General features: G+C 45.8%; 1 protein-coding gene across 6 annotated transcripts in view; it reads left to right on the forward strand.

Moving 5' to 3' along the window:
- Positions 1-15,041, forward strand: part of Ttc7b (tetratricopeptide repeat domain 7B) — a 249,360-nt gene that overhangs the window by 137,071 nt on the left and 97,248 nt on the right. For all 6 annotated transcript variants that reach the window (XM_063240840.1, XM_063240837.1, XM_063240838.1 and 3 more), the window contains 4 exons: positions 7,753-7,836; positions 8,788-8,892; positions 10,794-10,911; positions 12,876-12,933. In XM_063240840.1, the coding sequence (XP_063096910.1) occupies positions 7,753-7,836; positions 8,788-8,892; positions 10,794-10,911; positions 12,876-12,933 (365 nt within the window). The remainder of the gene's footprint in view (positions 1-7,752; positions 7,837-8,787; positions 8,893-10,793; positions 10,912-12,875; positions 12,934-15,041) is intronic.

A 15,041-nucleotide genomic window follows, 5' to 3' on the forward strand; every position in this document is an offset into this window, starting at 1 on the left:
TTAGATGTGGCTTATTTTCTCTTAGCTAGTGTTTTTAAGGTTCCATCGTACTTTGAAGTACATCTAGTAGCATGCTCCTGAACTTTATTTCTTTTTGGGCATTGGATACTTGTGCCACAGTTTGTTTACCCGTTAGTTCATTATCAGACCATGGGTTGCTGCCACATTTTGGCTGTTGTGAATATGTAGTAAGCATTGACATATACATGTCTGAGTTCCTCTTCTCAGTTCTTTGGAGTATAAACGAGGAGTGGAATTGCTAGGAATTGTTAGTAATGCTGGGTTAACTTTTTGAGGCACTGCCAAGCTGTTTTCGCAGTGACTGTACCATTTTTACATTCCACTGCCATTCCCAAGGATTCCAATTCTCCACACCCTCACCAACACTTGTTATTTTGATTATAGCTTCCTTAATAGGTATTAAGTGCAATCTCATTGTGATTTAGATTGGCGTTTCCCTAATGACTAACAATATGGAGCAGTTTTTCATGTGCTTATTGGCAATTTGTATATCTTGAGAGAAATGACTGTTTAAATCCTGTGCCCATTTTAAAATTGGTTTTGTTTGTGGCTTTTTAGTTGTTACAGTTGTTCTTTATTACACATGATGAACTCTTTACATGACTTGCCAGTTTTTTTCTCCCATTCTGTATCTTGTCAGTGTACCTTTCTGATAATGTCCAGTGGTGCACAAAATGCTTTAATTTTGACTAGACCCAGTGTATCTTGTGTTGCTCATGCTCTGGCTGTCACCTGTAAGACTCCATTGCCACATCAAGGTCATGAAGACTTACCCTTATGTTTTCCCCTAACCGTTTCATAGTTTTTACTCCTATATTTAGGCTTTGGATTTATTTTGAGTTAATTTTGTGTACGGTATGAGGTAAGGCTCCACATACCTCATATTTCATACTTATTTTTTGCTTGGGGAAATCCAGTTATTTCAACACTGTTTGTTCCAGTTCATATATCATAGTAATTTTTAAAAAGCCATTGTTATACAGCTGCTAAGAATTGCATTTCCCAACTGACTCATGACATCTGATGTGGAAAGGACCACCTTTCTAACCAAAGGAACAGTCTGGGTGATGAGAACCTTCAGCACATAGGCCGTGAGGCAGATGAGGAAGACAGTTCACAATGTGTCGTTCTCTTTTAATAGTGATGGATTTCATACTTGGGCTGCAGGCCAAGTGCAAGCGGTATCTGATGATTTATTTCTACCCCAAACCCCTTGGGTTTTGGATGCTGACTCTCACTCTTGGATTCCAAAAATAGACTCTGGCTTCTCCTTGCTCATGGCATTGTGCAGCTGTCACTGCCACGCACCCAGTTGGTGTAATTGGGTTGTGCATACAAGGAAGGTAATTGCAAAATCTCTTCTTCTGCCAGAAGGGTGTCTGGTTCCCGCAGCCTCTCAAAGATGGCTCTGTATGAAAAGCTGAAATGAGAGGCAGGAAAGACAAACCCTTGCTCCAGAAGGGAACGTGTTTACAAGAGAGATTTTCACTACCTCTCAAGTGAGTAGGACACCATTTAGGGTCTAATGATGATTCTACCAAGTATCCGTGGTATCGAGTGAGTGACCTGAGCTTCAGAGTGGTGGCAGGGCCACCTCTAAGGCACCTGTCTCTCCTGGTAAACATGACACCGTTGCCAAGTCAGTCATCTTTTCTTATGAGAGCAGTGGTTTGGAGATGTCACCTCCTGCTTGGTGTGGGTGACTCAGGGGTCTGTAGCTCTGGATAGGATCCTTCCTAGACCTCACTGCCCTCTTTACCAGACACCGGAAGCGAAAAGGGCCAGACTGCCACTCTCATCCCTCCCTGTCTACTCAAAGGCTCCTGTCCTCTCTCCCTTTTCTACCCACTGGCACACCCACAACCATTCCCAGCGGTCCTCCTTCCCTGTCTTCTCCTCTTCAGGTCCAGCTCCACTATGTCTACTGCTATTTGGCTTAATAGAAGCAACACTGACCACCTTTCATGTGCACAGCATTCACTGTTTCCTCCCTCGTGGGAGCATTTTCCACATATCGCTTCATTCAGTCTTGTCACAAGCCTGGGCGGGGGAGGCAGGAGCTTGGGTCAGGCCTGAGGAGGCTGACCCCAGAGGCAGGGCCTCACCACGGTCTGCTGCCCTCCTGCTCCATGCCAGCCTGGCCACGGGTCAGCTGTCCTCCTGCACTGTGCCAGCCCGTGGCTTCAGCGGCCCTCACACATACCCCAGCCCCGCCCCACACACAAGATGCCTGCTGTCTTCTGAAAAGTCCGTTTCCATCAGTATTTCTTCTTCACAAAACCATTATTATAGTGTGACTGCTTTTCATTTTATTTTATTATCATATATTTTGTTTCCCAACCTCCCTATAATATTAAAACTGGACATTTTTACTCTGTCACATACAGATATGCCTGGAAGTTCTTTTTTTTTGGGGGGGTCTTTTTCGTTTTTATCGGTACCAGGGATCGAACTCACGACTGCCTGCTTGCAAGGCAGGGGGTTATGCCGCTGAGCTAAATCCCCAGCCCCCTGGAAGTTCTTAATAGGACAAGTTAAACAGTTGAGTTAAACCCCATCTAAGGAAGGAGCTGTGGCTAGCAAATATCCCCTGTGGTGACCCACTTTCTGTGGTCCTCTTGTGACCACAGTATGCTCAAGGGTTTGTGCCATCTTGATGTTCTTGGAAACAGCAAAGGTATTAGGCATCCAGGTGGTGTGTGGCGTAAGATTTTGGGGAGAGTCTGATGTTTTGTGGACAGTAAGAGCAGTGTGCCTTGGCCGGGAGCCCACAGGAGGGCAGAACCATCAGCTGTGAATGCTGGAGCTCGCACACCTCTGTAGTGGGCTGGAGGCCAGTTTGTGACTGTTGACTGGCATTTTCTATTATGACTGCTTCAGGACATGGGTTGTTAAAGTCATGAGAAAGAGGACCGGACTGGGAGGGGACCGTGAAAGAAGTGGCAGCGTAGAGGAGCTGTGTGACCTGTCTGAATCTTTGTCAAACTGAGATTCGCCGAGATGGGTTGAGAACACATTGCTGGCTGCTATGGTGCTGCTGGGTGTTATGTAATCAGTGAAGTTTCTTGAAAGTCTGCAAGCTAGGAAGGTCTCAGTTGTTGGTTGACTGTAGAATCCCAAAGAGGTCACAGGAATGGGGCCCTCCTGTTAACAGAAAAAGTACTGCTGGACCCTGAAATCATTCTGGGAACACGTGGGCTTTCCAGGAGTCTTGTATTCACTTATACTTTGCCTTATGCAACATGAGCAGGCCTGCTGAACAGTATGTCTGTCATTGAAGCCCCAGAAGCAGTGGGGAGTCATGAATTCTGCCTTGACCCTGGAACCAGGCTGCTTGATTCACATATCTAACAGTAGCTCACCAAAACCAGTGTGTCCCTGATATGCCTGTGCTTCTGGGTCCTGGATCAAACCTGCCTGCACCCAGTAGGTTTCTCCACGACCACCTAAGGCTGCACTTTCCAGGCGGTTAGCATCCTGCCAGGCTGCACAGCAAGTGCTACCAAGAAACTTGCCGAAGAGATAAACAATCCATCCAAGTCAGTTCGCAATGTAACACCTTTTTTCAAGGCCTCACACTGAACCCTTTTCTACCATGAGGAAAGTGAATAGTCATTGCAAATACAAGTATTCATATGTTGAATCAGGGTGCAGTGATTGGTATTATGGGATTAATTGCCCTTTCTTATATAAAAATGTTAAAAGAATTGAAAGTGGTAATAGCTAACCTTTATTTAGAACTTTCTATCTTATAACGGGGGTAGTTGCTTATGTTTCTTTAAGTATTAACTAACTTAATCTCCCCCATAACTCTCTATATTGATGACTGTAGCTTCCAGTTTTCTGTGACTTGCCCAAATACATGTACCTTCTGTGGTGGTGAATAGGTTCTTTGGTTTGGGTTGTTTGTTGTTTGTTTTGGTGATACTGGGGGTTGAACCCAAGGCCTCAAGCATAGTAGGCAAGTATTCTCCCACTGAGCTGCATTCCCAGCCAGCCCTTTTTATTGTGTTCTCAGACAAGGTCTCATTAAGTTGCCCAGGCAGGCCTCACACTGCAGTCCTCCTCCTTAGCCTCCTGAATAGCAGCAATTCTAAGTGTACACCGTTGCTTATGGCCAGCCCAGATCTTTTCTCTCCAGCTAAAGTTCAGTTCAGGTGAACTCTCTGCTGTTCCAAGGGTTCCTCAGACAGAATCCATACAACTATTTATTGGGGCTGGCAGGTCGGGTTGTTGCAAGAGGCGCTTGAGGCATTTGCTTGGGCATACCTTCTGCCTTGGTCATAGATGACAGAACCTGGTTGTTACCTTAAGCAGAAAAAGCATTTATGGAGAATCCGCAGGAGACTGAAGAACAGACTAGAGCAGACATTAAGAGCCTGGGAATCTTATCTCACCCCACCCCCACCACCCACAATGTCAGTGCCACTGATTGGCTGTGCCTGGGTCATGTAACCTGCACCCCTTCTCTCTGGATTGCTGCTCTCCTCACCTCCAAGTCAGAACCTTTGAAGTAATAGTTAAATGATGAATGCCTTCTGCTTAGGGGCTCCACCTGGATGCTCCCCACAAGAACCCCTAGCCTTGGAACCCCTAACTCCATGAGTTTGAAGGCCAGTACTGTCTTCCTCTGGTATTTTCTGACCACACCAGGAAAGGAGCGTGACACCAATTAGACTTCCAGCAAGTGTTCGTGGCAGTGTGATGAGCATGTTAGCCTTTGGCATGCAAGCAAATAAGGATGCACACTTATTTATAGCATTGAGCTTTTTCATTTGGAACAGTCTGTTTCAGCAGCTGAGCTCCTTTTGTTTATCAGGAAAACAGTTGATATTTGTCATCCCTCCTAGCACAAGGAGGAAGAAAAAGCATTTCAACGTTTGAATGTTTCTGTGGCTCCATTAAGATGCTTATTGGGTGAACTGCAGTGAGCTCGTTGAGTAGGGTTGTTGAACAAACCTCATTTTATATCGTTATCTACTTTCTTCTCTGCCTGTCTAATTCAGCCGTGACAGTTATCACTCCTGTTTCCCCTCCATCGGCCCTCATCTCCCATCACCGGAGTCAGTTTCTAAGAACCATTGCTTTTATCACTTGCACTCCCCCATGGCATCCATGCTCCTTTTCCAGCCCACATCAGGCATGGATCAGGTCTCTCTGTACCCCTCTTGCCCACTTGCTCTCTCTGCAGGCTGCTTTGGTCTCCCACCCTCTGTACTGTTCAGCTGCAGGTCATTTTTTGAAGAGCAGGGCTGTTAGAAGAGGAAACATTCAGATGCCTGACTGCCCTTGGTATCTGTACCATGGTGGGTGTGTCTTGATATAACTAGCTAAGCTGGGGGCTGAGGGTTTAGCTCAGCGGCATAAGCGCCTGCCTTGCAAGCAGGCAGTCCTGAGTTCGATCCCCAGTACCGATAAAAGAGAAAAAGACAAAAAAAAAAATAATAATAATAATAATTAGCTAAGCCAGTATACCTTGGCTTAGCCAGAGAGGAAGTATTTTGTCCCCTGCCACAAGTACCATGGTGAGACACAGCTTCTCTTCCCTTAGGGGACAGATTCTTTCTGCTCCCGCCCATCCCACTAGGTAGCTTTGTCACCTCCTGCTGCCCCTACCTCCTTCTCTGAAGGAGCAGAGCAGGAGAGGGGCAAGATAGAGGGCTAAGGTGCTCTCCTCTCAAAGGGCGCTCCCAGCCATCCTTGCAGGGTCTGGATTGGAGTCACAGGGCCACCTGAGGTGTTAACCAGGCACATTGCAGGGTTCCTGTCTTGAGGATCTTCAGACACCCATTCCATACCATCACTCAGCATGTGCTTGGTGCTTCCTAGCTGCTTATGTCTTTGCTTTTTGATAGATTTATACTAGGGCACGTTTTCATAGTAAATCAAGTATCCTAATATTGACTGTGACCATCTCTGCAAAGAATTCTGGAATTCTTTCCTCTCCTACTACCTACTCACTGTGTCATTATTACGATCCTCTGTAGCTCCTCATCTCTCAGCCCTGGTTCTCTGTCCCTTCCTCCATCTATTAATCCTGAGAATTCGTTTGTTTTTCTCTCCTCCCTGGCGGCTTCAGAGCACGGCAGCAGGGTGCTGGGGGTCCCACGGCACATCCACACCATCGCCTCTGAGGCGACTGAGGTCAACAGCGTCCACTTTCCCTTGTTCAAACCTTTTCCTATGCTTTGTTTCTAGCTCACAGCCTTGTTTTCTTTCCCTCTCAGCTCTTCATTCCACAGTAACAGAGAAAACAGTGGCTGAGTGGGCCAGCACTGTGGTCTCCCTTTCTGTTAGGGCACCCGCTTCCCATGAGCCCATTTGTCCCAGGGACCTGCTATTGTCTTGTCTTCTGGGGCCTCATTTACCCCTCCAGTGTCTTTTTTTCTGCCTCCTTCTTCCTTAATGTTAGAGATTTGCTCACATGCCCTCCAGGAAGAGATAAAGACATAGATAAACAGCCTTTCCCCATCCCCACCTCCTCTGCCTCTCTTCTCTGTTCCTCTGGCCCCACGACCTGAGTCTTCAACAACTTCACAATAGCCGCCCACGGGAGTTCAGGAACTCGGAGCTCGGCCACCTCTGCTAGATCTCAGCTGCTTGGTTTCTGTCGGTCTGACACTCTCATTCCCCTTCCTGTGTTAGGCCACCTTCCCCCACCACCACCTTCCCTCTCCTTCCCTTTTGGGAGAGATGTTTTCCAACTCCCCGTGGTGCTCTGTCCTTGCTGATTCTATTTCAGACACACTTCTTGGTTCTGAAGCTTTTGGACCTTACTCCTGGCCTACCTCCATTGTGGTCTTACAACTCATTCAGCACCCCATGATATTCCTATAGCCCGATGTGATCGTATCTCTCTCTGTCTCTGTCTCTGTATGTGTGTGTGTGTGTGTGTGTGTGTGTGTGTGTATGTGTCTGTCTGTCTGTCTGTCTGTCTGTCTGTCTGTCTGTCTCTGTGGGGAGTGGAGGTTCCTTGCTGCCCGAAAGGGAAGCCCACTTGTAGATTACACACCATGGGTGGCACTGGGCCAGCACCGGGGAGCTAAGCCATGCTTTCTGCCTTGATCATTTCACCCAGGGGCACTGGGCTGGGGCAGGAGAGGGAAGGCAGTCACACTAATATGCAGTTGTGATGACAAAAAGTTTAAGCACACAGAGGAAGGAGAACACAGCTGGGGTGCAAGAGGGGGAGGTAATAGCTTTGAAAGGAGCTGCCATCTTGGACTCAGTGATGTGGCTCAGCCCGTGCCTGCTCCTAGCCTGATCCCCACTCCCTCGGTGTGCCTGGGCTGGGTTCTGCTGCACTTGCCATGGCCAAGCCTAGGCATGCTCTCCTCTCTTCTTTCTGTCACCCCCAAGCTGTATTGTTTCCCTTCTCGTTGGCATGGCGTGGCTCCGTAACCTGCTTTCTGATGCTTGGGAACACTTTCCTACAAGCTGCTGTTTCCGCCCTTTCCTTGGAGTCAGAGTTGTGTGTGCACCCACCTCTTTCCCTGTTCAGTCAGAGCTACTGGAGATCATGGATTGTGTCTTGGTTGATTGTAGCTTGTCCTGGCCATTGGCACCCAGCTCCACCACCATGCAGGGACTCCTCTGGGGGAGGCTTGTGTTCTAAGCATTCAGGGAAGCCAAGTTTGGAGATCTTATCTTAGTATACAAAAACACAGACTCAATTGGGGTCCAGGTGTGACAATTCTCAGTCGTCTGCATTTGTTCATCTTTCCAAACCAGTGCTTAGAAAGAGCCATGAAGTTCGCCTTTGAGGAGTTCCACCTGTGGTACCAGTTCGCTCTCTCACTGATGGCTGCTGGAAAAGTGAGTCACCCTTCAAAACATACAGTTCTGCGTGTCCATGGTTATGTCACCAAATGTCACAGGACGATCTCATAGAAATCTGAGCTATTATTTCAAACTGAGCTGTGGCCCTTTCATCGTGGACAATTAAATGTAATAATTCAGGGGCCAAGATGGGCATAACGCTGAAAAGAAAAACTCTGAAAAATTTGCTTTTTCTAGCCTCTGTCACTCACTTATGTGAAATGGACATGGCATAAACTAAAGCTAGCTCTAAACCTGACCCTCGTTTGCAGGCATAAATATATTCCTGGAGGGAGAGGTCTTTTGGTCTTTGGCCCTCTGGTTGATGCAGTGTTGTGGGTGATCCCTGGACTCTAGAGAACAGGTGATGTGTGGATGCTGGACTTCACTCACAGCTGAGTGACCAGGGAAAGTCACTTAGTGCCTCAGTTTCCCCTTTAGTAAAGCAGAGCTGTAGCAGTCCCTGCTTCACAGAATGAGCTAAAAAGCACGAAGTGCTTAGGCAAGCAGCCCAAGCTGTGTATGCACTCACTAGAGATGTAGCCATTGGAGTCCTTGTTAATTTGGACCAGTTAGTGAGTTGTTAAGTCTGGGATATAAGCTTACAGGCTAAGCAGACTCAGAAATTTAGTCTTCTATGCTGCAGATTGGGTTTTGAATTTTTGTAGTAGCATAAGCTTCCATAGTCTATTTTTTTCTTATTTTACAATGGCTATAAGTAGGGACCTAAATAGGGTGACACCAGGGGAGCATTTCCACTTGTTTTTAACCACTGTGTTTACTCTGCTGTTACTCAGAATCCCAGGCTCTGGTTATCACAGTTCCCAGGCCCTGCTTGGTTAGAAAAGTCCTTTTTGAGGTGGCCCAACCAAAACCCGTCCGAGAAGGCTGCAGGATTTGGTTCTGTGCAGAATTTTGAGTTTCACAGGAATACTGTCTTTTACCAAGTCTGCTCGAGCTGTGAAGGTGCTGAAAGAGTGCATCCGGCTGAAGCCCGACGACGCAACCATCCCGCTCCTCGCCGCCAAGCTGTGTATGGGCTCCCTGCACTGGGTGAGTAGGGGCTGTGGCCCCTGTGTCTCGGGATGGGCCCCTTCCATGTCAGCTACACAGAGATGAGGCCGCTTAGAGCCCCAGCCTCAGCCTGGGCCGCTGGGCCCCTGGGCCCCTCCGTCCTCCCCCACTCACGCTCAGGTCAAGGGTGATTTACGCTCTCGGGGTACTCTGGGGTTCCTTTTCACTGGATTAGGCTTCAAAAGTAGCAGTGATAAGATAAATTGGGATCTGTGCTCGGGTACATCTTGCTGTAAAGTCGTGCAGGACCAAGAAGGTACAGCTGGGGGATCGCTCATTCTTGGCCCAGCCTCGGGGTTTCCTGTAGAGTCACCCACTACCTCAGCTCATGTCATAACTCCAACTTTCTCTTTTCCTCCATCTTCACAGATACCCTGTTCTTCAAATTTGATTCTTGTTCAAATTTGATTTGGAGACAGCTTGATTTGCAGCAATTTTGCTACCTCAAAAATGTATCATTAGAGTAGAAAATAAAAAACTCAGAATTGAGGATGTGTTAGTGGCCTGTACCAATTCCCTCAGTGAGTGTAATCACTAGGTACTGCAGACATGGGAAAAAGAAAGAAAACACACTAATTGCTGAGATGGTAATATAGATAATTGCCACAGACGATGAAGTTTTAATTTCATTTTTTTAAAAGTTCATATAAAGGGCCAGGGACATAGCTCAGCAACATGGCACCTGCCTGGCAAGCATGAGGTCCTGAGTTCAATTCCATTATCCCCCCCACCCCCCTGCCACCAAAAAGAAGTTCATGTAAAAATTAGTGATAAAAGTTTGCTCTGAAGGCCCAGGCTCCTGCTCACTGAGATTTTCTGCCTTTGTGATTCTTGCTGCATGGTTTTCTTCCATGTGTTCTTACCCAACAGAAGAGAAGAAAAGAAAGGCTTATGAGGAAAGCAATCCACTCTTAGGCAATTTTGCTTGAAAACCCATAGAAAAGAAAAGAGAGCAGGCTCTTACTTGTAATACACAGCTGTGCTGTAGTTGTATAGGGTTTGCCAACTTGAGACTGCAGATGGAGGGGCCACGCAGGCAGGCCTGAGCATGGCTGCAGTGGACCAGGTCAGGCTGGCGTGTGCCAGTTTCTAGCAGTGACCACTGCTGTCCTCTTGCTCTGTTCGTTATTGTAGCATAGGCATCTCTAAACAACTGAGGTAAACCTCCTGTGAGATGGTTGTAAAAATCTGTTCTATGTATTTGTCTTACATTGGTATCACTAAAATCTTCAAATACCACAAGAGTCAAGAGGGTAACAAACTCCATCTACTATCCCAGCTTCATCATGCTTTTGAAGGAACAGATCTTATTATTTTGACCTCTAATGAATTGTACCAGAGGTCTCTTTGTGGGCACAGTTTACAGGTGCACATTTTCTCACTGGAATCTACTGATATGATATCCATGTATTGTGTACTATAAAATAGATGGGAGTTCAGAAATTTTTAATAGCTTGTGGTGAAGAGAATCCAAGCCTAAATGGATTCTTTGTCATGAAAAAAAGGAAAAACCCAAACATAAAACATTCCAAGCACTTTATTATTTACCAATGTATTTAATTCAACTTCTGAATACCTAGCACAATCTCATTACAGAAAAAATCATAAAAAATAAAGATGACAAAGATAGAATCCTATGAGTCTGAAAGTGACTGTGGAGAAGAAGGCAAATAGGGAAATGTTAAAGAAAAAGCAAGGCAGGAGTCCTTAGAGCAGCTCAATAAAGACAGAAGACAGAATCACCAGAGTGGGACTGGAAGGTTTGGGAGTTATTTTCAAAATGACTCATCAGAAATCCATTCTTAGTAGCAGATGCTTTTGAGAGCTCATGTCCAAAATTCTGCAGGTTGTTGTTGTTTTTAACTTGTCTCCTTTTTCAGTTGGAAGAGGCTGAGAAGTTTGCCAAAACTGTTGTTGATGTGGGAGAAAAAACATCAGAGTTCAAGGCCAAAGGCTACTTAGCTCTCGGGCTCACGTACAGTCTGCAGGCCACTGACGGTGAGAGAAATCCCTTCCTACAGAGCCTAAGTCCACACTGCAGGAACCCACAGCTCCTTTCCATCTTAGGAGGTGGCAGGCATGCAGTCCTGTGGGGCCCCAGTGCTGCTGTCCCCTTTGCTTGGACTTGGAAGGGAGGGAGGAAGGCCTTGTTCACAGGCACAAGGGCTGTTGGTGCTTGGGGATTCCTGGGTGCAGGTGCAGGGCATCTGCTGGAAGGGTAGCAAGATGAGCAGGGCCTTGAGGTGATTTGCCCAACCCGGCCTTGCACCTGCTCTGGCCCCAGGCTTGAGTCTAAGCCAGAACTGAGGAAAAGCTCTAACTTAGGTATGGGATCGTGGCAGAGTTCAGGACCACACACTCCCAGAACCTGGCCCTTTTTCCATTCACACATTTTAATTCACAGATACATACACATGCAGAGCAGTGGCTCACCAAGCATCCATGACTCTCAGAGACAGTGATTTATATATATTTAGATACATTTACAGTTTTGGTGGATGGGTTTCTGGCTTTAAAAATACCTTAATTATGGTTTATCTACTTAATGAGCTTTTCAATGATATGTTTGCAGAGAATGTAAATTGATAAGTTGCTTTTCTGATATTACTCTTTTAACATTTGGTTAAATATAACAAATGCAAAAAAAGAGAAGCCTGTCAAAAATAAATACATAACTTAGTGAATTAGCCTAAGGCAAAATACCCTTGTAGCCACCACCCTGCTCAGGAGGTTGAACCTTGTTGGCCACCTGTGGAGCCCTCCACATGCCCCCACCCATTACAACCCCCACTCTATTAAGAAGAAATAGTATTCTGACTGTAAGTATTCACTTCCCAGGTACCCCAGATTCTCGTTTTCTCTGCCCTAAAATATCAACAGCCCTGTGGGAGTTTGCATATCAGTTGCTTTCAGTAATGGACATTTGACTAATTTGCTATGTATATTTATGGCATGTTGGCCACACTCAGCACTTTGGGCCAAATATAGTAGACTTTCAGGGAAGAGTAGCTGTAGTGCATAGACTTATCCATGTAAATCTTTAGTTCAGACTCCACGCCAGCCAGCCCTGTAACTCTGGGAGCCCCTGGATCCTGTTGGGCCTCCTGTTGCAGTCAGGTTAGTTGTGTCTCCCTGGGCTTCTCTCTAGCTCAGTGGCTGCTCTAAGGCAGCCCTGGGTCACAGCCACATGCAGCCCTCCAGCCCTGCCACCTGTGGGGCAGTGTAAGGGCTCCCACAGTTCTCACCATAAACCCCTCCTCCAGAACTTGTATTTAGGTCACCGTGAAAAGGACATTTTTGTTATTATTGTTGTTGTTGTTCATAGGCCTAAAGAGAGCCATTTCTTCTGTGATCTACACAGAAAAGTGTTCATTCACATCAGGTGGCTCACACTTTGGACTCCATCTGCCTGTTGTCAGTGTTGGGTGTGGTGCTCCAACCCGCTGTATTCACATCACAGTGTTTGAGATACTGGCCATTTTCTGGTGTGACTTAACCCACTCTTCATAGCACCGAGCTAGCACCTGTGGTCTCAGATCATAGCTTCTCGAGGCCAGAAGGACTTGTGAGGGCAGACTGAGCCGACACTGCTGGTGCTTGAACCCTGTCTACGCCATCCCAGAGCGGCCAGTCAGTAGTTCCAGGCCTACGCTTGGGAGGACCGATGTGCTCCTTCTGCTCTTTGGAAATAGTCTCCATGGGGCTACCAAGAGTGACCGTGCAGCTGACATCATCACCCTGTCCCACACTGTGGGGCAGTGTAAGGGCTCCTGTCCCGCACTGTCCCATATCCATGTACCTTCAGGGTGGGACTGGCTTCATGCCCTCTGGGTGCCCGATGCAACAGGAACCCAGGGACTGTTGCTTCTGAGCCAACTGAATGTGTGATCCTTGTGATACATTTCGTATTGTCAAAGCTCTCCAGTCTCCCGTGCCACTCACTAACTGAACCCTTTCCTTAGCTTCTTTGCGAGGGATGCAGGAGGTCCTGCAGAGGAAGGCTCTTCTTGCATTTCAGAGGTGAGTGGGAGTTCATCTTTTCACTCGGCTGTGTGTAATGACACCAAAGAATGATAAATGTGAAAAGAAGGAGTGTTTCTAAAGATTATGTAAACAGCGTTTTACCCCTGGGAGCCTCTCATCCTGAGCAGTGAGCGTTAAGCATTGAAATGTGCCACATCACTTGTCGCCAAGCAAACCTGCAATCTTAATCTATTTATTCATTTTATTCATTCCCATGAAGTGACTTCGGCTCAACAGAGAGGCATTTTCTATGCCTAGAGAGATGGTTTCTTTATTAAAAACGTTTGTCATCATCTAGAAAAGGGATCATTCTTTTCTGGCTTTAAAAAAAAATAGATGTCAAGCCATGAGTTTCTATCTTAAGAAATGAAAAAAACAAACTAGATTTGTGAGTTTCTTAAATACCGTGTTAAAGCCGACATCCCAGAGAGCACCAGACCTCCTCACCCTACGTTGCTGTGTGACACTTTGTGCTCCTCGCTGTACCTTTTATGAACTCAGGACAGTGCCTTATAGTTACTAATCGCTCATATATCCCAGTGCTCTTGCACACCTCTTAGACACCAACAAGTAGCTGGGACAAGTGGTGATGGCACTGTAATAAGGACTGAGGTACAGGAGTCAAAGGAGCCCCCGTCCAGTGGAGTGAAGGCAGCGTAGAAGCAGGGTCTCCCGACTCTAACCCCATTTTTCTTACACCTGCTGTACTATGCTGTCCTAATTTTACACTTACTGCAGCTATAATAAATCACTAAAATGAAATTACTGCCCGAACATAGAGCCCGTGATGTGAAGCTACACGTAGAATTGATCCTGTCACCTTAAATACATGAATGCCATTGACTTCATGGGATTGTATTCAAAACCAGGAACTTATGTGACAGTTTCATGAGGCCTTCTACACTCGACCCCTTGCCTTTTGATCTAGATCCTTCCTCAGAGCCAGGGTTGCCTGCAGATCTGTCATGGCGTTTTTCATCATGTGCATTTTACCGTTTGGTTTCAGCTCGCCTGAAACACTTCCATCTTATTTCTTTCTGTCTCCTCGCAGCTTGTCAATAGCTCCTTCACTTTGCAGTCCCAGTCTGCTTAATGACAAAAAGTACCCGTTGACATCTGCAAACAGCTCTCCTGTCTCCGTACTAAGCTTTTGTTGGTGTTCTTCAGCACGGAGTGTGGAAAGCATTTCCATTTCAAATGATTCTGAGTTTTAAATTCCCCAGTCCTACTTTGTGAAACCCACACATGGATGCCTAAGAAAGTGGCCACTACATCTGTTTCACTTTTCTTAAACCAGCACCTCTCACTGGCTCTCTAAAAACAGCCACAGTGGTGGTCTGCCTGGAGCTGCCGGTGTAACTCTGCGTTACGTAACGGTTGTTCTGTTGGCCCAAATTCTTTTTTGTTCCTTTCCTGCTTAGGTTTTAATTCAAAAAGATTTTTAAATATTACTTTCTATGGGAATAAAGAGTAATAAAAACCCACTCACCTGACTGTATTGCAGAAATCTAACCTCAATTATTTGTGTGAAACATAGAATGTTTTTCAAAAAAATGAAATTATTTTGATTCAAATACATATTTGACTATTTTAGTGAATATAAGCCTAACAAAAATCTTTGAGGGGGAGACTGTAAGTAAACAAGAATGATGTGTATTACTTTTAAAATTAATTTAAAACCACTTAGATGACAGGTACTTTTTCTAGTCTTTTATATATTCTCTCTTACAGTTCTGTTTCTATTATTTTTTTTTTGCATTTTTTTTCTTTAAAAAGAAAGTACCATTCAAAAAGATATGAGGTTACATATATCACATGTGAAAATTAGCTCTTAATTATGGCTAGAACTAAATTTCAGAAAGACTTGCTGTCTAGGGGATTCAAATAGGTGATTTTTGAAGACACCCAAGTGGTGTATGTCTGCACCCCGAGATTGAGAGTGCCACCTCTCGTATATGCATGAGCTTAAGCCAAGCAACTCAACCAGTTCATTTGTCCTGTATAAAAATAGGAGAAGACCTTAATATCACTTGCAGCATTACAAGGGGCTTTCTGTGGGCTTTTATGTGCTACTGAGAAAAGCAATCCCAAGGACAGTTGAGAGC

The sequence above is a fragment of the Cavia porcellus genome, unplaced genomic scaffold (assembly GCF_034190915.1).
Source record: "Cavia porcellus strain 051 isolate PalLab524CR breed Dunkin Hartley unplaced genomic scaffold, mCavPor4.1 scaffold_31, whole genome shotgun sequence".
Lineage (NCBI taxonomy): Eukaryota > Metazoa > Chordata > Mammalia > Rodentia > Caviidae > Cavia > Cavia porcellus.